At 59.6% G+C, this 22763-nt stretch overlaps 2 protein-coding genes across 2 annotated transcripts; one reads left to right on the plus strand and one right to left on the minus strand.

Moving 5' to 3' along the window:
- Positions 1–6835: 6835 nt before the first annotated feature.
- LOC122102086 (basic proline-rich protein-like) lies at positions 6836–10009 on the minus strand. The gene is made up of 2 exons (XM_042672630.1): positions 9837–10009; positions 6836–8678 (listed from the first exon to the last, which is right to left on the minus strand). Exons 1-2 carry the CDS (start codon positions 10007–10009, stop codon positions 6836–6838), a joined length of 2016 nt encoding a protein of 671 aa, XP_042528564.1.
- Positions 10010–15055: 5046 nt separating this feature from the next.
- Positions 15056–20493, plus strand: LOC122102087 (basic salivary proline-rich protein 2-like). The gene is made up of 4 exons (XM_042672631.1): positions 15056–15965; positions 17075–17132; positions 19073–19286; positions 20275–20493. The coding sequence occupies exons 1-4, from the start codon at positions 15056–15058 to the stop codon at positions 20491–20493; spliced, it is 1401 nt and encodes a 466-aa protein (XP_042528565.1).
- The last annotated feature ends 2270 nt before the right edge of the window (positions 20494–22763 follow it).

The raw sequence follows: 22763 nt of genomic DNA on the forward strand, positions 1-22763 counted from the left end.
TGATGTGTGTTCTTTGCAGGTGTGATGCATGTTCTTTGCAGGTGTGATGTGTGTTCTGTGCAGGTGTGATGTGTGTTCTGTGCAGGTATGATGCATATTCTGTACAGGTGTGGTACTTGTTCTGTGCAGGTATGATGCATGTTCTTTGCAGGTGTGATGCGTGTTCTTTGCAGGTGTGATGCGTGTTCTCTGCAGGTGTGAGTCTTTCCCACTCCCCACACACAGAGCACAGATGTGGAGGGCGGTAGGGGTCTGGAAAAGCCGCTGCCTCTCTGCACAGGAAACCCCGGAGACACAGCGTCGGCCTTGCTGGAAGACAAGGTCTCCCGGTGCTGTGCTCTCTAGCCACACAGGAGCTGCTCAGCAGCCCCCGGGCCACATCTGAGTGAGACCGTCCGAATGCAGACACCGCGACGAAGCCGCTCGCCCTGAGTCACTGCGGGGACGCGCCGGCCCATGCCCAGCGCTGGCTGGCGTTTCCCCAGGCCGCGGTGTCCCAGCGCCTTTCATGGGAAAGGCGGCGCCCGGCTCTCAGGAGACACGCAGGCTGCCGCAGCATGACGGAGGAGCCCACGGCAGGGCTGCGGGGCCGGCGCAGCGTGGGGCTCACGTGGCCACGCCTTCCCCCGCCACCCGTGCCTTCAGGAGCTGCTGGGCGGGGGGGCAGGAGGGCAGCGGCCGTGCCCAGGCCTCCACCGCCGACTGAGGGCTCTCCTGACGGAAGCCTGGCCCCCGCTGATTTACAGTTGATTGGTTTGTTGGCGTGTGGCAGGGCGGAGGCTGGAGCCCAGGGCCCTGCATGCGCTAGGCGCCACACCGAGCCCACGCAGTGGCACGGTGAGTGTGAGGGAGGACGCCATGCTGGCCCCCAGCACTGTCACACAGCCGCTCCGGGCCCCAGGCCCTGGGGGGCCAACGGCATCTCCACGACCTCGCCGTGACCCGGAGCAAGCTGGAGAGGAACAAGTAGCTGTGACAGCACCATCGGTGCGGGGCCGGAGCAGACACGCGGACATTCCCGGGAGGACAGACGCACAGACATTCCCGGGAGGACAGACGCACAGACATTCCCGGGAGGACAGACGCGCAGACATTCCCGGGAGGACAGACGCGCAGACATTCCCGGGAGGGGAGAGCAGCATCTGCGCACCGGGGATGGGGTGGGTGAGCCGGGGACAGCCACCCGGCCCAGGAAGACGCCTGTCTGCAGGCCGAGCGAGGCCCGGAAAGCCAGCCTGCCCACACCGCGCTCTGACTGCAGCCTCTAGACAGGAGGTGGGTGCTGCTCCGTAGCCCGTTTGCTGTCTGTGTGGGGAGGTCTGGCGCTCAGGGCGCGTAGGAAAAGCTTCAGCACGTCTTCCGTCTGCGCTTCCCTCGTCCGCCGGCAGAAGGCCCTCCCGCCTGCGCCTCCGCCCTCCCGTTCGGCGGAGGCCGCTGACAGAACACGATCCCCTGTACCTCCACCGCCATTCCAGGACTGTCCACTGGCCCGGAGAGCACCTGCCCATCTCATCGCCAGCACTGACCCCTCCGTGAGCTGCGGCCCGCCACTGCCGCCACCCCAGGCCCTCCTCGCGCTCTCCTCCTCCACTCCGGCACACTTGGGACCGGCCCTCCCCGGCGACCCTCGAGTCTCTGGGCTGGAAGGCTTGGTGGGTACCGACCCTCTCCCCGGTTCACCCCTCCCCTGGGGGTGACATTCTACTGCCCAACCCCTCCAGGCCCGCTCGCAGAACGTTCCAGACTCCGAGAAAGGACGGATCGCGCAGGTCACAGTTAGAGGCGCCATCTTAAGTAGAAAAAAAAAACAAAAAACAAGTCCACAGGGCTGGCTGACCCCGGGGAGCCGCTTGGCTCTTTCCTGGTCGGATTCTATCGCCTCCTCCTCACACGCTCACCCACCAGCAGGAACCACACGGCAGCTTCGTGCAAGCCCAGTGGACCTAGTATGTATACTTTTGTCAGCACTGGGATTTGAACCCAGGGCCTGAAGTTTGCTTGGCTGGCACTCTACCACTTCAGCTTTGCCTCCAGCCCAGGTTTGCTGGTTATTTTGGAGATGGCATCTCACAAACTTTTCTGCCTGAGCTAGCTCCACACTGGCATCCTCCAGCTCTTCTCCCTCTGAGTAGTTAAGAATGTAAGTGAGCCAATGGCGCTCACTGGCTAGCAGTGTTTCTAGAGAACACCATCCTAGTGTTTAGTCAACCATAAACCTTGGTGGGCAGAAGTGAGAAAGAACAAAGCTAAATGGAAGAGTTACCAGAACTCAGGCAACACTACAGGAGGGGTCTGTGTGGGGTGGGGGAGGGTGTGGGTCTCTGGTGGGGGAGGAGGGGTGGTCCCGAGGGGCTGCCCCGGCGGGCTTCAAGTAACCAGAAAACTCCACACAGGGGCAGCCACACACACAGAAGCCTCCTCTCCCACGCCAGACCGGGACTGCGGGAGCGTGGGCTATGTGGAGGCTGACGCATGAAGCCCCCTGGTCCTCCCAGCCCCCGGTCCTCCCAGCCCCTGGTCCTCCCCCCCATCCTCCCAGCCCCTTCTCCCCCCAGCCCCTGGTCCTCCCAGCCCCTGGTCCTCCCCCCGCCCCGGTCCTCCCCCCGCCCCGGTCCTCCCCACCCCCCCGGTCCTCCCAGCCCCCTCTCCTCCCAGCCCCTGGTCCTCCCAGCCCCCCCCCCATCCTCCCAGCCCCTGGTCCTCCCAGCCCCTGGTCCTCCCAGCCCCAAGTCCTCCCAGCCCCTGGTCTTCCCAGCCCCTTCTCCCCCCAGCCCCTGGTCCTCCCAGCCCCTGGTCCTCCCAGCCCCTGGTCCTCCCCCCGCCCCGGTCCTCCCCCCGCCCCGGTCCTCCCCACCCCCCCCGGTCCTCCCAGCCCCTTCTCTTCCCAGCCCCTGGTCCTCCCAGCCCCTGGTCCCCCCCCCCGCCATCTTCCCGGCCCCTTTCTCCTATACACTATGCTGAAGCTTCAGCTCGATCATAACACTTGTATTCTGGGGGCAGAAAAGAGGAGGAGAAATGAGAAGGGCCAAGTGTAGATGAAAAGTAGCCTGAGAAGTGTGGATTTTCCTCAGAGTATGACCTTGTGTTCTCCCACTGGTCAGGGAGAAAGGTGGGGGGGCAGGGGAGGGGCACTGGGGAGCAGCGTCGGCACACTCTGGGGGAGGGACAGCTGGATGGGGCCCGTCTGCAGCACCAGGGCAGTGGTCCCGAGCGATGCCCTGCTGGCTCCTCCCGCTCTCCTCTCCCTTCTGATGACAGGGGCCCTGTGGCACGCCACGCCCGCCTTCCCTGTGTTCCTGGATCCTCTCCCCGAGGACGCACTGCCCCCAGCCAGGCCAGAATCAGAAACAAGTTTTTAGAGAACGGATCTTCTGCCACCAGCTGAGAACACAAGTATTTCTTCCCTCTTGCTGCAATTGAGCAACTGCCCGTGGAGGCCAGAGCTGCACATTGAGTATCTGCCGTGGAGGCCAGAGCTGCACATTGAGCACCTGCCGTGGAGTCCAGAGCTGCACATTGAGCATCTGCCGTGGAGGCCAGAGCTGCACATTGAGCACCTGCCGTGGAGTCCAGAGCTGCACATTGAGCATCTGCCGTGGAGGCCAGAGCTGCACATTGAGCACCTGCCGTGGAGGCCAGAGCTGCACATTGAGCACCTGCCGTGGAGGCCAGAGCTGCACATTGAGTATCTGCCCGTGAGGCCAGAGCTGCACATTGAGCATCTGCCGTGGAGTCCAGAGCTGCACATTGAGTATCTGCCGTGGAGTCCAGAGCTGCACATTGAGTATCTGCCCGTGAGGCCAGAGCTGCACATTGAGTATCTGCCGTGGAGTCCAGAGCTGCACATTGAGCATCTGCCGTGGAGGCCAGAGCTGCACATTGAGCATCTGCCCGTGAGGCCAGAGCTGCACATTGAGCATCTGCCGTGGAGGCCAGAGCTGCACATTGAGCACCTGCCGTGGAGTCCAGAGCGCACGCTGCACAGGCCTGGGGGTGTGGAGGGCGGAACACTCTCATCCTCACACAACACGCTAGCAAGACAGAGCTACGCAGAACCCAGGGCCGCAGGGGACTCGGAAAGAGGGGCTCACCCGCAGCAGGACCCCGGGTTCTCCTGTGACCCCTACATGGGCAGCAGGACCCCGGTTTCCCCCGTGTCCCTGACACCAGCAGCAGGACCCCGGGTTCTCGGCTGGGGATTCAGAGCCCTGTCCTCTGGCGGCGGCAGGACACTGTAGACCGTGGTGGATGGTGGGGCGCTGCCGCGGGGAACGCACCCTGTGCGCCCATGCTGGCCTCTCCCGCTGGAACACAGAACCACCCCCAGTGCCACTCTGTTCCACAAACCGGGGACACAGACTCCTGGAGCACAGGAGCCCGCACGCGCTCCGCCTCTTCTTCACGGGGCGGGTGGTGGCGGTGGCGGTGGCGGAGGAGAGATCGGCACAGCACCAAGCAACCTCCACACCGTTCTCTCCAGTGGCCACCCTGTCCCTTGGATCACATACAGGACAAACCGGACAGGTGTAGCTGAGCTAGGAGTGGAAGGCAGGCTGCGGGTGTCGGGGTCACAGGAATCTGGGGTTCTACTACAGAATTTAGGGGTCACAGGGAATGTGAGGTGTAGGGTGCCCTGTTAGCTGCTGCGCTGTCCGGGGTGGGAGGGTCTGTGCCTCTGACTTCCTCGCTGAAGGTCACTAGAGACCAACCCGACACACACACACACCCCTCAGATTAGTGGAGAGCCCGTTCCCATGGCAACCTGTGGACAAGCGCATCCTGCAATTGGCATTAATTTATTTTCCCCAGCCTCCTTGGAGTCAGTTCCCTGAAACACAGGGTCTGCCAGCTCTAATCTGCGCCGCCTTTGAAATTCCACCGGCGTGAGTAGGAGCCCAGAGAAGCTGGCAGGCCTGTGTTTACCAATTAGTTTTTTTATGATGCAAATGCTGCACACCATGCGGCAGGAATAAAAGCCAGCGCTGCTGAATATGAAACTGTTAATTGCATTTTCAGAGACACAGCTACAAGGTGAGACTAATCGTACAAATGATAACTGGGCTTTGCCACCTACAGGGTTGCTATCACTCTTGTGGTGATCTGTATTAAAACAGTCCCTGTCCATCTTTGCAGAAAAGGAAAACACATTTGGTACAGCCATCCCATCCTAAAGAGAAAAGCAGGTATGCAAGTGGGAAACAATATAAAGGATCATTTTAATTCCAATCAGATCAAGAATGTGGACGTGCACCAAGGCGAAGGCCAGGGTGATGCTCCTTGAAGCACGTTTTTGCCGTAGAATCGCAGAGCTGAGCTTGCACACGACCAGCACCAGCCCAGCACTTTCCAACGAGTGTGGCTCAGAAGGAAGGAGCTGGTTCAGAAGAAAGGCCCATGAGGATTCCCCTAGCTGCCCCACCCCGGTGGGAACAGCATAGCCCCCCCGGAATCTCTGAAGAGAGGCTTTGGAGGGCTTCCAGCTAGCAGGGAACCCAGGAGGGAGGCCAGGTGCCCAAGACACAGGCATGGCCTTGGCCTGTGCCATTCTGTGCTCAGAAGTTGCCACAGGACCCAGAGGCACCTGCAAGCCCTGGTCTGAGTGTCCATGCGGAGCAAGAATGCGTGTGTCCAGGTGATAGGGTTGGATTTGGGACTTACATCCCTATAGGAACTTGGCCCCGTGTGGTGGCTCGTGCCCATAATCCATAGCCCCAGGCGGTGGGAGGCAAGGGAGCTGAGCTGGCTGGGATCTGCCTTGGTCTCCCAGCCGCCCACGGAGTGGCTTTGGGCTGTGGTCTCCCTGGTGGGCGGGTGCAGCCCCCGGCCAGCGGAAGCTGCATGGGGCCCAGGCTGCCTGCTTCACGGTAGAATGTGTTTTGTCACCAACATGTTTCGACTATTCTTTCTAATACGCAAACATTTGCTAAGTTACTGGGAATTACAACCGAACCTATCTGGATTGGCATACGCCAGGAGAAAGAAGGAAGCTTGCACGGAAGAAGCCCCGTCCAGCGCGCCTTCTCAGGAGGGGAGAAAGGAGGCGCAAGAGAGGCCTGCAGGAGTGGCTCCGGCACCCCGCGTCTCCGCCGAAAAGCCCGCTTCATTCTGCCATTGCTGCGTCTTTAGTATCTTTCTTCTAGAAGATTAGGGAGTCAGAGAGTGATCTCAAGTCCTATTTCGCAGCCGAACTTCCCTGGAGGGCTCTGGGGGACGCTGTGGGACACTCGCGTGTCTCCTTGCTGCCACACCCAGCTCGGGGCGCCGCCCCCCCCTCCCCTCCCCACGGGACACGAGATGGCCCAGCCACACGGAGCCTTCTGCAGACCTCTCACCCTGTGCTCCAGGTCCAGGCAGGCACCCACTCTCCTCAGCACAGGCTGAGCCACGGCATCAAGGGGCCTGGCCAGCTCTGCCGTTCCCTCCCTCAGCATCATTGCTGTCAATGACCCACACGCAGCGCCTTCCACGTCAACGATGCTTCTGACTTCGCCTCCAACACTAGCCTCCAACACAGCCGCACAACCTCGTGGGCCCCACGTGCGGGCATCACCAGCCACTAACCTACAGTGGTTTTGGAAGGCACCTGCACTGAGCATGTCAGATTAATTATTCCCTGAATTATACAGCATTTACCCTGAATTGGGTGACTCACAGCCATACAGGGTGTATGCACAGGTCCCGGCGTGCGCTGGTCCTTATGTAAAGGATTGAGCAGGGTCAGCTCCCGTGAGTGGCCGTGCACAGAGCATGAGGGCACTGCAGGGCCCCTGGGGGTGAGCAGCCTCCGGACAGGCCTGGAGGGCTTCCTGCAGAGAGAGCTTCCCGAGCCGAGCGCTCAGAGGTGAGGGGAGGCAGGATCTGGAGCCTGGTGAGGGTCGGCGGTGGCCCTGGAGCCTGGTGAGGGGCAGGGGTGGCCCTGGAGCCGGGTGAGGGGCGGCAGTGGCTCTGGAGCTGGGGTGAGGGGCGGCGGTGGCTCTGAAGCTGGGGTGAGGGGTGGCGGTGGCTCTGGAGCCTGGTGAGGGGCGGCAGTGGCTCTGGAGCTGGGGTGAGGGGCGGCAGTGGCTCTGGAGCCTGGTGAGGGGCGGCAGTGGCTCTGGAGCTGGGGTGAGGGGCGGCAGTGGCTCTGGAGCTGGGGTGAGGGGCGGGGATGGCCCTGGAGCCTGGTGAGGGGTGGCAGTGGCTCTGGAGCATGGTGAGGGGCGGGGATGGCTCTGGAGCCGGGGTGAGGGGCGGCGGTGGCTCTGGAGCTGGGGTGAGGGGCGGCGGTGGCCCTGGAGCCTGGTGAGGGGCGGCAGTGGCTCTGGAGCCTGGTGAGGGGCGGGGATGGCTCTGGAGCCGGGGTGAGGGGCGGCGGTGGCCCTGGAGCCGGGGTGAGGGGCGGCGGTGGCCCTGGAGCCTGGTGAGGGGCGGCGGTGGCCCTGGAGCCTGGTGAGGGGCGGCGGTGGCCCTGGAGCCTGGTGAGGGGCGGCGGTGGCCCTGGAGCCTGGTGAGGGGCGGCGGTGGCCCTGGAGCCTGGTGAGGGGCGGCGGTGGCCCTGGAGCCTGGTGAGGGGCGGGGATGGCCCTGGAGCCTGGTGAGGGGCGGCGGTGGCCCTGGAGCCTGGTGAGGGGCGGCGGTGGCTCTGGAGCCGGGGTGAGGGGCGGCGGTGGCTCTGGAGCCGGGGTGAGGGGCGGCGGTGGCTCTGGAGCCGGGGTGAGGGGCGGCGGTGGCTCTGGAGCCGGGGTGAGGGGCGGCGGTGGCTCTGGAGCCGGGGTGAGGGGCGGGGATGGCCCTGGAGCCTGGTGAGGGGCGGCGGTGGCCCTGGAGCCGGGGTGAGGGGCGGCGGTGGCCCTGGAGCCTGGTGAGGGGCGGCGGTGGCCCTGGAGCCTGGTGAGGGGTGGCGGTGGCCCTGGAGCCTGGTGAGGGGCGGCGGTGGCCCTGGAGCCTGGTGAGGGGAGGGGATGGCCCTGGAGCCTGGTGAGGGGCGGCGGTGGCTCTGGAGCCTGGTGAGGGGCGGCGGTGGCCCTGGAGCCTGGTGAGGGGCAGGGATGGCTCTGGAGCCTGGTGAGGGGCGGCGGTGGCCCTGGAGCCTGGTGAGGGGCGGCGGTGGCTCTGGAGCCGGGGTGAGGGGCGGCGGTGGCCCTGGAGCCGGGGTGAGGGGCGGCGGTGGCCCTGGAGCCTGGTGAGGGGCGGCGGTGGCCCTGGAGCCTGGTGAGGGGTGGCGGTGGCCCTGGAGCCTGGTGAGGGGCGGCGGTGGCCCTGGAGCCTGGTGAGGGGAGGGGATGGCCCTGGAGCCTGGTGAGGGGCGGCGGTGGCTCTGGAGCCTGGTGAGGGGCGGCGGTGGCCCTGGAGCCTGGTGAGGGGCAGGGATGGCTCTGGAGCCTGGTGAGGGGCGGCGGTGGCCCTGGAGCCTGGTGAGGGGCGGCGGTGGCTCTGGAGCCGGGGTGAGGGGCGGCGGTGGCCCTGGAGCCTGGTGAGGGGCGGCGGTGGCTCTGGAGCCGGGGTGAGGGGCGGCGGTGGCCCTGGAGCCTGGTGAGGGGCGGTGGTGGCTCTGGAGCCGGGGTGAGGGGCGGCGGTGGCCCTGGAGCCTGGTGAGGGGCGGCGGTGGCTCTGGAGCCGGGGTGAGGGGCGGCGGTGGCTCTGGAGCCTGGTGAGGGGCGGCGGTGGCCCTGGAGCCGGGGTGAGGGGCGGCGGTGGCTCTGGAGCCGGGGTGAGGGGCGGCGGTGGCTCTGGAGCCTGGTGAGGGGCGGCGGTGGCTCTGGAGCCGGGGTGAGGGGCGGCGGTGGCTCTGGAGCTGTCTTCAGTGCCTAACCCACTGGAAGAGCTAGGAAATACATGGCTAACGAGGTCTCCTCCAGCTAGCCGAGCTCAAGATTGTGTTAGAAACACTCACAGAAGTGAAGCCTATTTTGCTGGCACTGGCCTCTGAGGACGGATGCCAGGCAAGGGGATGCATCCCTCTGCCCGCCGTGGCCTGGCAACGGTGCTGCCCTCCCCCGCCCCCCGCCAGGCCCACCCCGTGGAACTCTCCACGGCAGCGGCATCCCTCCGACTCCGGCAGCCTCCCGGGGTTCTCAGCGGCTTCTCTGCTTCCCTGGCTGCTGCTCTGCTCAGTCCCACCAGCTTCTCAGGGAGTGCCACATCTGTGGCTCTTCTCTGACTGCCCCGAACGTGTGGTGGGCATCCTCTGGTTTTAGGCTTTTTGAATCCCTGTGTTTGTTTGCTAGAACAAGGCAAGTATTAAGGAAGAGCAGATGCCATTCAAGCCACAGAAATTATAATGGAAAACAAGTTCAAAAGTGTTGAGTGAAAAAAAGTAAGAATACAAGAGGTGGAAAAATAAAACTGAGATAATGTTATAACATGTTTCTAATTCAGGAAAAAAAGCAGGAAACCTAACATCAGTGAGTGTGTGCACGTGTGTGTGAGTGTGTGCGTGAGTGTGTGCATGTGTGTGCATGTGTGTGAGGGGGAGGGTGCGGAGGAGGGGGTGTTAGAATGCCCTGCAGGAAACCCAGACCGCAGCCGCGTGTAATCAGCACAGAACATGCCTCCCCTAAGGGAACTCACAACCGCTGGCCGCCCAGGCCACACAGCTCCCTCCCAAGGCAAAGCAAGGAACCCAGAGCCACCGGCCCTGAGGCTTGGACTCCAGGCTTCCGGCTGTGAGAACAAAGATTTGTGGTCTGGGCTGCCCCTGCTCAGTTAACGGTATTCTACCCCGTCCAGAAAACGTAATGCATAGAACTTTATACAAAGTCGGTGGCTGTTCTTGTGCCAGAACCCACCTGCTTCCGCTCTGGTGAGTCTTAAAGCAAGAATACAGAGAAAGGGCTCGGCAGGGAAATCACCCGCACCTCGCCCGGAGGGCAGGGCCCTGGCGGGTGGCGGAGCTGTCTGGGCACCCCCTGTAAAAGGGCCCTGCCACTTGCGCCTCCTCTAAAATGTCGTGAGGGAATGGATTCGGGATGGCCAGGACAGGAAGGCAGACCTGCAGGACATTCTCACTTCCACTCCTCGATCTCCCCATGCTGCTTCAGATTTTCCCACCCCAAATGCACACTCCCATCCCCAAAGCCTTTGGCGAATAGACTTCAGTAACCCATCACCCAAAACCCGAGTCAGCCTCCCAGCTCAATCCCAGAACCCACCACAGAAGGTCTGACTAGGGCTCCGGAGCCCACCCCGCAGCAGTGCTGGCTCAATCACCATCTGTAAGGGTGCTTTTGGCTTTCAGTGGCACTGCCAAGCATAGGACGCCTGGCTTATAATCACGCAGCTCCGATCCGAAGGCCTCCTCAGGTGGAGGCTCTAAGAGGAGCAGAATGCATCTGTCCACTGCCCTGGTTGGAGTACTGCCAACAGCAAGAAGGAAATCGGAAAGAGGCCTGGATTCAGTGACTCAGCGCTGGGGTAAGAGAGCTGCCCTCCACCCTGTCTACCTCACAGGCCAGGAGCGCACGGATTGCAAGGGCAGCGGTCCCCCAGGCGCGTTCTCACCGGCCTCCAACAGAAGCAGCCAGGCATGGGGCCATGCTCACGGCTCGCGCCCGGAGGAGGGCCGATGGCAGCACAAGGCCGCCGGGCACCCGTGCAAGACCCCTTCTCAGCCGGTCATGCTGGCTGCCTGAAGGCTGAACCAGGGCAGACCACGGGCCCAGGCCAGGACGGGCAGAAAGATTTATGAGACTCTATCTCATGGAAAAAGACTGGGTATGGTGGAGTGCACCGGTCATCAGCTAGAAAGGAAAACCCAAAATAGGCCAGTCACCATCCAGATACATGCCTGGCCAGGGAGCAAGACCTTACATCAAAAGTCACCAGTCTGGAGGCATAGCTCAGCAGGAGAGTGGCTGCGTAGCAAGTGCAAGGCCTGAGTTCCAGCCCCTGGACTGAAAAAAATAAAAGGTCCAACTGTACCCAGCTGGAGGGTGATGCACGTAGTCACCGCCATCAGAGCATTTCCTTCATCACAAAGCCAGGGCGTCTGGACACCTCTCTGCTGGGATTGGCTGGTCAGAGCCACAGACATCCAGTCAGTCCACCCCAGGAAGCAGATCGACCAAGACACAGCGCCACCCCAGCCATCCACCCAACGAGAATACAGGCACTTAAAAGTTATAAAGAAAAGATGCCAAAAGATCATCAATAGATCATGAAGAGGCTCCTGAGACTCGAGCCGGATTCTTGGGCACAGGGGACGGCATGTCCTTTGTGGCCATACTGACATCAGATCACCTTCTGGGTTCCATTTGCCCCACGCAGTGCCAGCAACTCCTCCCCATTCCAGAGGTGGTCAGAACGGGAGATGACCCACAGAGCTGGTGCGTGGAGCAAAGCCTGGCATTCCCAGGATGAACAGCTCACAGAGGAGGCCAGAGCTGCGGCGTCCTGGGGAGACCCCAGCTGCTCTGAGTATTCCCCAGGTTCTGCCCACTGTTCCTTCCATTTCTGCTACTGAACACAGAAAAGGAAGAATCATACATACTGGTACCTTAAAATTTTATTTTAGTTAAAAAAGAAACAAAGATCTTGTTGGGTCCAAGGACTGAGGCATCCTGAGTTCTGCTGGTACCTCGGTCTTTACAATAGTCAGAATCAAGTTTCTACAACAGCCAGAACCAAGCTCTATAACAACCAGAATCAAGCTTCTGCAACTGTCAGAACCAAGTTTCTACAATGAGAATCAAGCTTCTACAACTGTCAGAACCAAGCTTTTACAACAGCCGGAACCAAGCCCTACAGCAGCCAGAACCAAGCTTCTACAACAGTCAGAACCAGGCTTCTACAACAGCCAGAACCAAGTTTCTACAACAGCCAGAACCAAGCTTCTACAACAGTCAGAACCAGGCTTCTACAACAGCCAGAACCAAGCTTCTGCAACAGTCAGACCCAAGCTTCTACAATAGCCAGAACTAAGCTCTATAACAACCAGAATCAAGCTTCTACAACAGTCAGAACCAAGCTCTACAACAACTGGAACCAAACTTCTACAACAGCCTGAACCAAGCTTCTATAACAGCCGGAATCAAGCTTCTGCAATAGTTAGAATCAAGCTTCTACAACAGCCTGAACCAAGCTCTACAATAGCCAGAATCAAGTTTCTACAACAGCCAGAATCAAGCTTCTAAAACAACCAGAACCAAACTCTATAACAGCCTGAATCAAGCTGTTACAACAGCTGGACTCAAGCCTCTACAATGGCCAGAATCAAATTCTACAACAGTCAGAACCCTCTTTCCATGGCGATGGTACCTAAAGGAGCAGCTTCTGTTCTTATGCGCCTGGCCACATGCAAAGCCAGAGCCAAGACTGTGCAGCTCTGTTCATAGGAGGAATTGCTGTGTGTCAGGAGCCAAGGCAGGCTGAGGCGAGCACTGGGGACAGGCAGGCTGGGGTGAGCACTGGGGACAGGCAGGCTGGGGACAGGCAGGCTGGGGTGAGCACTGGGGACAGGCAGGCTGGGGCGAGCACTGGGGACAGGCAGGCTGGGGTGAGCACTGGGGACAGGCAGGCTGGGGACAGGCAGGCTGGGGACAGGCAGGCTGGGGACAGGCAGGCTGGGGACAGGCAGGCTGGGGTGGGCACTGGGGACAGGCAGGCTGGGGTGGGCACTGGGGACAGGCAGGCTGAGGTGGGCACTGGGGACAGGCACTGGGGACAGGCAGGCTGGGGACAGGCAGGCTGGGGCGGGCACTGGGGACAGGCACTGGGGACAGGCAGGCTGGGGACAGGCAGGCTGGGGACAGGCAGGCTGGGGACAGGCAGGCTGGGGTGGGCACTGGGGACAGGCAGGCTGGGGCGAGCACTGGGGACAGGCAGGCTGGGGCGAGCACTGGGGACAGGCAGGCTGGGGACGGGCAGGCTGGGGACAGGCAGGCTGGGGTGGGCACTGGGGACAGGCAGGCTGAGGTGGGCACTGGGGACAGGCAGGCTGGGGCGGGCACTGGGGACAGGCACTGGGGACAGGCAGGCTGGGGACAGGCAGGCTGGGGACAGGCAGGCTGGGGACAGGCAGGCTGGGGTGGGCACTGGGGACAGGCAGGCTGGGGTGGGCACTGGGGACAGGCAGGCTGGGGACAGGCAGGCTGGGGTGGGCACTGGGGACAGGCAGGCTGGGGACAGGCAGGCTGGGGACAGGCAGGCTGGGGACAGGCAGGCTGGGGTGGGCACTGGGGACAGGCAGGCTGGGGCGGGCACTGGGGACAGGCACTGGGGACAGGCAGGCTGGGGACAGGCAGGCTGGGGACAGGCAGGCTGGGGTGGGCACTGGGGACAGGCAGGCTGGGGTGGGCACTGGGGACAGGCAGGCTGGGGACAGGCAGGCTGGGGTGAGCACTGGGGACAGGCAGGCTGGGGGTGGGCACTGGGGACAGGCAGGCTGGGGCGGGCACTGGGGACAGGCAGGCTGGGGTGAGCACTGGGGACAGGCAGGCTGGGGGTGGGCACTGGGGACAGGCAGGCTGGGGTGGGCACTGGGGACAGGCAGGCTGGGGACAGGCAGGCTGGGGACAGGCAGGCTGGGGGTGGGCACTGGGGACAGGCAGGCTGGGGTGAGCATTGGGGACAGGCAGGCTGGGGGTGGGCACTGGGGACAGGCAGGCTGGGGTAGGCACTGGGGACAGGCAGGCTGGGGACAGGCAGGCTGGGGACAGGCAGGCTGGGGTGAGCACTGGGGACAGGCAGGCTGGGGTGAGCACTGGGGACAGGCAGGCTGGGGGTGGGCACTGGGGACAGGCAGGCTGGGGTGGGCACTGGGGACAGGCAGGCTGGGGTGGGCACTGGGGACAGGCAGGCTGGGGACAGGCAGGCTGGGGACAGGCAGGCTGGGGCGAGCACTGGGGACAGGCAGGCTGGGGACAGGCAGGCTGGGGACAGGCAGGCTGGGGACAGGCAGGCTGGGGACAGGCAGGCTGGGGCAAGCACTGGGGACAGGCAGGCTGGGGACAGGCAGGCTCGGGTGGGCACTGGGGACAAAGATGGGTGCAGGTCAGCTCAGCAGCTATCTGTTATCTGTTATCTGCCCTACCATTCCATGTAAGATAAGAACATGTTTCACGGCTCAGGCGTGAGCCAGGCCTGGGCAGGGTTCTGTCCTCAGCGGTGCCCTGAGAGACAAGGTGAGCCCAACCTCCAGCCCCAGGCCCCACCCCAGGAGACGGCTGGGCTTTCAGACACTGTGCTGCACCAGGGAGGCCTGGCCCCTTGTGTGGAGCCCCTGGGGATGCTGGGGCTCACCCCAGCAGCAGCAAGCCCTCAGAGCCATGCACACACGCATGTTTGCATCTCTCTTCTCAGCAGTAAGAATTAGAAGCAGAAACATGAAAATTGAACAAAAACTGAAACACTTAGCAGGATCTGCTGTGTGGAGGTAATTGACACTGGATCAGAAAGCAAGCCCCTGGAAAGGAGCAGCCTGCGGATTAGCGCCCAGCAGCCGTTCAAATCCAGAGCTGGATGTGCTCCTCAGTTTATTTCCTATTGTATAGGTCTTAGTTTTGCTTCCAATTCCTTTTGTAAGGGAGGCAGCGGTTGTGACTGGCAGTCAGTGGCGGCCTCAAAGGCATCTCCCGTGAAGAGAGGCCGCAAGTGCCGATACCACGGCTGTCACAGTGCAGACAGAGTCCACGGGGCTGGGCTGCAGGCGAAGGAGCGGGCAGCTGCAGTGCTTATCATTACTTAAACTTAGTGGCTTCATCTAGAGTGGGTGTCTATTCAGGGGAAATTGAAGAACTCTATCCCTGCTATTGATCTGTTCCCAGAATATGAGTTATCAGGTAAATTGCCAGGGCCTTGCACACAGACATGCACAGAATTCAGGGGGCGGCCGTCTTCACTGGCCAGGTGTGGCTCGGGGGGGGGGCACAGGAGGTGGCACCGGCCTTCCTGCCCACAGGATGCCCACAGGCTGGCAGAACCGTCTCAGGCCAGTTCTGCCCAACGACAAAGGACCCTGGCACACTCGCTATTGACAGGAATTCTGTTGTTCTTTACTCAGGTATTTACAAACATAAACCTCGGAAATCCTTACACTCACAGTCCTGATAAGTCTCACGCTGCCAGCTGTAGACGGAACATGACAAGGTATAAAGCTCCTGTGCTCAGCACCCACCACAAGTCAGCTGCCGTGGGGTGCTGTGTCTTTGTTATGGAGTCTTCCCATGGAGGCCTTCATGGGACCCTGCCCAGCCCTGCCCACTCAGCCCTGGGGACGCCGCGGGATCCCGCGGGGGTCTCAGCCCCGGGGAAACCGTGGGATCCACGGAGGTCTCAGCCCCTGGGGAAACCGCAGGATTCTCAGCCCTGGGGACGCCGCGGGATCCCGCGGAGGTCTCAGCCCCTGGGGAAACCGCAGGATTCTCAGCCCTGGGGACACCGCTGGATCCCGCGGAGGTCTCAGCCCCTGGGAAACCGTGGGATCCTGCAGAGGTCTCAGCCCCTGGAGAAACTGCAGGATTCTCAGCCCTGGGGAAACCGTGGGATCCTGCAGAGGTCTCAGCCCCTGGAGAAACTGCAGGATTCTCAGCCCTGGGGAAACCGTGGGATCCTGCAGAGGTCTCAGCCCCTGGAGAAACTGCAGGATTCTCAGCCCTGGGGAAACCGTGGGATCCTGCAGAGGTCTCAGCCCCGGGAAAACCGCAGGATCCCGCAGAGGTCTCAACCCCCAGGAAACCGCGGGATCCCACGGAGGTCTCAGCCCCTGGGGAAACCGCAGGATTCTCAGCCCTGGGGACACCGCTGGATCCCGCAGGGGTCTCAGCCCCAGGGAGAAACCGTGGGATCCACGGAGGTCTCAGCCCTGGGGACACCGCAGGATCCCGCGGAGGTCTCAGTCCCGGGAAAACTGCAAATTCCCGCGGCGGTCTCAGTCCCGGGAAAACGGCAGGATCCCGCCGAGGTCTCAGCCCCGGGAAAACCACAGGATTCTCAGCCCTGGGGACGCCTCGGAGGTCTCAGCCCCCGGGAAACTGTGGGATCCCGTGGAGGTCAGTTGGCCCTGCCAGCAGCCTCCAGATGTGGCTGCCACCCACACCCGGCCCTGTGGGAGGCAGGAGCCCACTTGGGACGACTCATGGCTCCATTCCTGGGCGTCCAAGCTCAGCCTGGGCTGGGCTGCAGTGAGCACCCCGACGGTGCAATGGGTCTAGATCCTTTACCACCCAGACCTCCCCCCCCACTTCTCACCAGAGCCCTGGGCACAGTGGTGGGCCTGCAGGGGTCATGCAGCCCGGCCTGGGCTGCTCTACCTGGGGTTCCAGGCCAGCCATGGGCTCCTTCTCCAGTCCCTCCACAAGTTGGCTATGTCCCACAAGTCCACCCCCCAGGCATTGCTCAGAGCGACAGTCAGACTACACAGCCTAGAAGAAGGTCAGGCAAGCAATCTGCTCAAGGCGAGAAGGAAGACAAGGGAGAGTTAAAAAACATTTTAACATTTTCAAGTAGGAAAAACTGGAGGGAGGGACAATTATGAAAAGAGCAGAGAAAGGAGCGTGAAGCAGAGCCTGCCGCGGCCTGACCCCTTTATGAGCAGGGAGCGTCCAGATGAGGAGGGAGGGGACTAGAAACAACGGAAACATGCAGCGAAGAGACGAGAAAGGCAAGTTAAGGTCACGGAGGAGGAAGGGGAAAACAAGCAGCAAAAGACGCACGTTCAGTTCATCCGGGTGAGTTGGGAGGACACAGCAACCAGGCGCTTACATTGAACATCGCGAGCAGGAGGCCCTGCTGATCTACCACCACACCCTAGAGGTAGAGGCTCTCAGAGGAGGCTGGCAGAGGCCAGGCTCAGAGAACCCGCGCCAGAGCGGCAGCTGGCCAGGCACTGGGCGGCCAGGTGCCCATGGCGGAGGGGCCCCTCTCCTCCTGTGGTCAATGGAAGCCCTGTTCAGAGGTAATGCGAGAATGGATAGGGACAGGACCCACAAAATCACATAAGAACACCCGTGAACAAGAGAAACACAATTGGGAAACAAATTATGAACAGTTTCTCATGAACCTATCATACAAAATGTCACTTAAATCGGCACTGAAAACAAAAAACACAAAATGACCCTTGTTTCTCAGAAGCTCCCGTTTCTTATCACATTCCTGAAAGATCCAAGGTCCACGGTGAAAACACAGAGCACTGAGAAGCATTCGCCAATGAACAGCAGGTACGTGAGAGATGGGAGGGGAGGAATGGAGGGAGTCCTGCGGTGACGGGTCGGGGGGGGCTGCTCATGGGCGTTACACACGGCGAGGCTGCTCATGGGCGTTACACACGGCGAGGCTGCTCATGGGCGTTACACACGGCGAGGCTGCTCATGGGCGTTACACACGGCGAGGCTGCTCATGGGCGTTACACACGGCGAGGCTGCTCATGGGCGTTACACACGGCGAGGCTGCTCATGGGCGTTACACACGGCGAGGCTGCTCATGGGCGTTACACACGGCGAGGCTGCTCATGGGCGTTACACACGGCGAGGCTGCTCATGGGCGTTACACACGGCGAGGCTGCTCATGGGCGTTACACACGGCGAGGCTGCTCATGGGCGTTACACACGGCGAGGCTGCTCATGGGCGTTACACACGGCGAGGCTGCTCATGGGCGTTACACACGGCGAGGCTGCTCATGGGCGTTACACACGGCGAGGCTGCTCATGGGCGTTACACACGGCGAGGCTGCTCATGGGCGTTACACACGGCGAGGCTGCTCATGGGCGTTACACACGGCGAGGCTGCTCATGGGCGTTACACACGGCGAGGCTGCTCATGGGCGTTACACACGGCGAGGCTGCTCATGGGCGTTACACACGGCGAGGCTGCTCATGGGCGTTACACACGGCGAGGCTGCTCATGGGCGTTACACACGGCGAGGCTGCTCATGGGCGTTACACACGGCGAGGCTGCTCATGGGCGTTACACACGGCGAGGCTGCTCATGGGCGTTACACACGGCGAGGCTGCTCATGGGCGTTACACACGGCGAGGCTGCTCATGGGCGTTACACACGGCGAGGCTGCTCATGGGCGTTACACACGGCGAGGCTGCTCATGGGCGTTACACACGGCGAGGCTGCTCATGGGCGTTACACACGGCGAGGCTGCTCATGGGCGTTACACACGGCGAGGCTGCTCATGGGCGTTACACACGGCGAGGCTGCTCATGGGCGTTACACACGGCGAGGCTGCTCATGGGCGTTACACACGGCGAGGCTGCTCATGGGCGTTACACACGGCGAGGCTGCTCATGGGCGTTAAACACGGCGAGGCTGCTCATGGGCGTTAAACACGGCGAGGCTGCTCATGGGCGTTACACACGGCGAGGCTGCTCATGGGCGTTACACACGGCGAGGCTGCTCATGGGTGTTAAACATGGCGAGGCTGCTCATGGGCGTTACACACGACGAGGCTGCTCATGGGCGTTACACACGGCGAGGCTGCTCATGGGCGTTAAACATGGCGAGGCTGCTCATGGGTGTTAAACACGACGAGGCTGCTCATGGGCGTTACACACGGCGAGGCTGCTCATGGGCGTTAAACATGGCGAGGCTGCTCATGGGCGTTAAACATGACGAGGCTGCTCATGGGCGTTACACACGACGAGGCTGCTCATGGGTGTTAAACATGGCGAGGCCGGTGCGGGCGAGTTGCAGGCTCACTACGGAGAATGGCTGCACGTCGCAAAAGGCTAGAAAAAGGACCGTGAATGCTTTTGCTGTAAAGGAATGGCAAGTGTCTGATCTGGAGAGACATACGACGGATTTAAACATCACATCATGGACATATGTATCAAAATACCACATAGTGCCCCAAATGTATACCACTTTTATGTGTATATTCCACCTAGCAAAGAAAATTTATGAAAAGAAAATCATTAAATGAATCCTGTAAACCTGCTTTAAAACAACTTAAAATAGTTGCAAAAATGATCAAATTCTGTTGCGTGGCAAAGGACGATCTGAAGCCAGCGACAGCCGTCCGCGGGACGGCTCACACTCAGAGATGCCGATTCTGTGAAAAGGGAGCTAGGCCTTCCAAAGAATTTCAATGAGAAAGTACAATCTGCTTTCTGAACCTGACATGCTCATCTGAAAACGACGGATAATTTTGAAGACTTGGTAGAGACAGAATTCGCTTTCCCACTGTGGAGACGCACAAAGCACCGGCACCTCTGACCTCCGCACGGAGCTCGGCCGACACAGAGCTGGCTGCGGGATGCCGGAGCCGCCTGCGGCTCACCCGCCTGCCCGCCGGGGCCGCCCAGGAAGGCTTCCAGCCTTCGGCATTGAGCGCCATCTTGAGCTGTGGAGGTGCACGTGGTCTCTCTGTAGGTAATGTCTGTGCACTCAGATGTGTCATACCTCAATAGAAAAGTACACATGATAAAACAAAACGAGGAAGTCGAGTGGAGCAAAAGGTGACCAGCCTGGCCCTCGAGGCCCTAACATGGAACCGAGAACCAACCCCAAATGCTAGACACAGACAGATACGTGTGGTAACGCGTGACATCCCTCCTTGGCGCAGCTGAGCCGAAGGCGCCGGCCTACCCCATCCAAACAGAGAGAGACAGCTCTCAGCCCAGCACATCTGCAGAACAGCAGTGGGTCCAGTACCCAGACTTCAGGGGGAACTCGGGGCAGACAGTTACGTGACATCATTGTAGAGAAACATACCACTGAACCCAAACCATGAACTGCAATGACAATCCTGAAAACTTGATGAGAGTCAGTTTCTAAAGTTCTATATAGTAAGACACCCTAAACCAATAAAAACACAGCGAAATCTTCAGTCTGCGTTATGTATGATACAGTGACCAAGGATTGGTATTGAATATATATATATATATATATAGCAATGTATTATATACACTTACATATATTTATGGATACTTGCAGGTAATGTCTACATTTGTGTAAAATACAGAGCATTTGTAATATCTATAATGTAACAGTAGTATAAATAGGAGTCATATTTATTTCATCATATATGTTAAAATAAAAGTGTATATTTGTAAAAAAAAAAAGCTAATACAAATACAAAGAACTTTTAGTATTCCATAATAAAAAGACAAAACTCCATATAGAGTTGAAGTGTTTGGACAGGCAGCTCACAGGGGACAGGGACACATCGAGTGGGCCCCTAACCACCACTGCTCAGCCGTGGCGGGTCCCAGCAAGCCCCTGACAGTGGTGGCCCCACTGTCAGTGATGTCCCCAGGATAAACTCCATGCTAGATGCAGCACGGGACACAGAGGCACACAGATGGAAGAGGGCTGTGCAGCAATCACGCGGTGTGACCCTCACCGTGTGAACAGAGTGGCCCCGGGGGCGATGGAGCAGACGGTCAAGCGGAGCCCAGCTGGCCCCGCGAGCCAGGGCGGCCCGGCCCTGAGCACGGCTTCTCCTGCTCCGGGAAGGCTCCTGCCACACCCCCTCCAGGCTTCTTGTCCACCTCCAAGCAAGACACGGCTGCGAGTTGTGAAGCCAGACCAGGGCATGGGCCACGGGCGATCGCCGTGCACCTGCAGCACTGACCACCACCAAGAGAACCTCCCAGCCAGCCCTCAAGGACCAGGCACATGCAGAGGCCCAGCTACCATGGGCGGATGAACACAAGGGCACGGGAAAAAGTGTTCCACGTCAACAACTCCTGCCACCGCACGCAGGAAGCGGGAGGCCTGGCGTGGAACCTGTCAGCTCAGGTTTCAACAAAGCCAGGGTGAAGCGGGGGAGGGGGAGAGGGAGGACCAGGCAAAGCAGCAAGAACCCACTCAGATATGGAACCAACGATGATGATGACAGGCCATTAAGGCCCCCATGGAAAAAGTGGACAGCCTGCAAACACAGATGTGTGACTTAAGCAAACAGAGGGAAACAATTTTTAACAAAAGGACCGTGACTGAAACGATAGAATCATCTAGAATGGAGACGTGTTGATTCAAACTCTCCAAACTGAAGACGCAATGAGAAAGAAATAGAACCGAATGGAACATAATATTCAGGAACTCTGGGGCATTGCCAAGGGGTAACCTGTGTACAGTACACCTCTGGAAGGAAGAGAAAGAGAAAAAGGCACAGGAGAAACACTGGCAATAATAATGGCTGAGCCTTCTCAGCATTGACACAGACCCCGGAGGCTCAGTGAGCACCCACAGCCACAGTACCCGCACATAGTGTATTCACACTACGGAAATCAGAGGAAAACATTAAAGTGCATTATTTTTATTATAATAAAGCCTTGCTACTTTCTCCCATTTTTTGTGATATTACAGGTGTGTGCCAACACGCCTCCACTCCACAGTGTTTAATGACGCTGCAGGACACAGCGGAGCTAGGGGTGGTGGCCGCCGCCCAGGAGGCCGGGCAGAAGGGCCAAGGCCAGGCCAGGCCAGCTCAGGCAGTCAGGGATGCCTACTTAGCAACAAGCCACATCGACAGGCTGGGAGGGTCGCTTAGGAGAGCGATCGCCCACCAAGCACAAGGCCCTGGGGTGGGTGCCCAGGGCCACAAAAATATTTTCAAAGCTAGAAACTGCCAGTGTTTAGTTTTGGGGAAGAAAAAGCAAAACTATGGCCACGCATGGCTGCTGTGTGCTGAGGAAGAGGGTCTCGTACACGTTATTTGACACTTGTACGTCCTGCTCCAAGTCCTGGCTAACCCATGCATGCAGATCATTTGTCACATGATTCTCCAGGGACACAGCCTCTCCTACCACAACCCAGTGCCGGGCGAGAAGGTAAATTCCCCAAGCTGCATCTAGCCTTTTGACTAACTCCTGTACCTCTCGGAGCTCTTATTAGTCAGGAGGTTTCGAATTATTCCTGTATAGATATTTGCTTTTGGAAGACTTGCAAAGGACTGCCTTAGAGAAAAGCTGTCTGCGTTTAAAGACACCGGTGGCTCTGAGGTGCGACGCTGTCTGGGAATGAGACCCCCAGTGGACCCCTCCCCACACAGACGCAGGAGAATGTGGAGGTCAAAGGGCAGGTGGCCACCACCCACAAACTGTGTCCAGCACATCTGCTCACCGGTGATTCGAGTAATGGTGAGCTATTTCAAAATGAGAGAACCATGCCAAATGGCTCACAGTCAGACACACGCTATATACAGAATGTGTGTTTGGATCGACTGTTGTCATATGCTGAATGTGTGTAGATCCAACTGTTGTCACATACTGAATGTGTATGTGGATATGTTGTCATATACTGAACGTGTACATGAACCCAACTGTCATATACTGAACGTGAATGGATCTGACTATTGCCATATTCTGAATGTGTGGATCTCACTGTTGTCATACACTGACAACTGTGTGTGGATCTGACTGCTGTCATACACTGACAACTGTGTGTGGATCTGACTGCTGTTATACACTGAAAACTGTGTGTGGATCTGACTGCTGTCATACACTGACAACTGTGTGTGGATCTGACTGCTGTCATACACTGACAACTGTGTGTGGATCTGACTGTTGCCATATTCTGAATGTGTGGATCTCACTGTTGTCATACACTGACAACTGTGTGTGGATCTGACTGCTGTTATACACTGACAACTGTGTGTGGATCTGACTGCTGTCATACACTGACAACTGTGTGTGGATCTGACTGTTGTCATGTACTGAATGTGTGTGTGGATCTGACTGCTGTCATACACTGACAACTGTGTGTGGATCTGACTGTTGTCATGTACTGAATGTGTGTGTGGATCTCACTGCTGTCATACACTGACAACTGTGTGTGGATCTGACTGCTGTCATACACTGACAACTGTGTGTGGATCTGACTGCTGTCATACACTGACA

Source organism: Dipodomys spectabilis, unplaced genomic scaffold (assembly GCF_019054845.1).
Source record: "Dipodomys spectabilis isolate Male_0828 unplaced genomic scaffold, ASM1905484v1 ptg000733l, whole genome shotgun sequence".
Classification (NCBI taxonomy): domain Eukaryota; kingdom Metazoa; phylum Chordata; class Mammalia; order Rodentia; family Heteromyidae; genus Dipodomys; species Dipodomys spectabilis.

Bases quoted from the DNA above. Each gene is read 5' to 3' on its own strand.
- LOC122102086 (XM_042672630.1), bottom strand. From the start codon at position 10,009: ATGGGGAGATCGAGGAGTGGAAGTGAGAATGTCCTGCAGGTCTGCCTT. The intron at 8,679-9,836 runs GTGCGGGTGATT...CCCCGGCTCCAG, and splicing joins GGCCCTGCCCTCCGGGCGAG to AGCCACCGCCGCCCCTCACC.
- LOC122102087 (XM_042672631.1), top strand. From the start codon at position 15,056: ATGACAAGGTATAAAGCTCCTGTGCTCAGCACCCACCACAAGTCAGCT. The intron at 15,966-17,074 runs GTCAGTTGGCCC...CATTCCTGAAAG, and splicing joins AACTGTGGGATCCCGTGGAG to ATCCAAGGTCCACGGTGAAA. The intron at 19,287-20,274 runs GTAGGTAATGTC...CCGTGTGAACAG, and splicing joins GAGGTGCACGTGGTCTCTCT to AGTGGCCCCGGGGGCGATGG.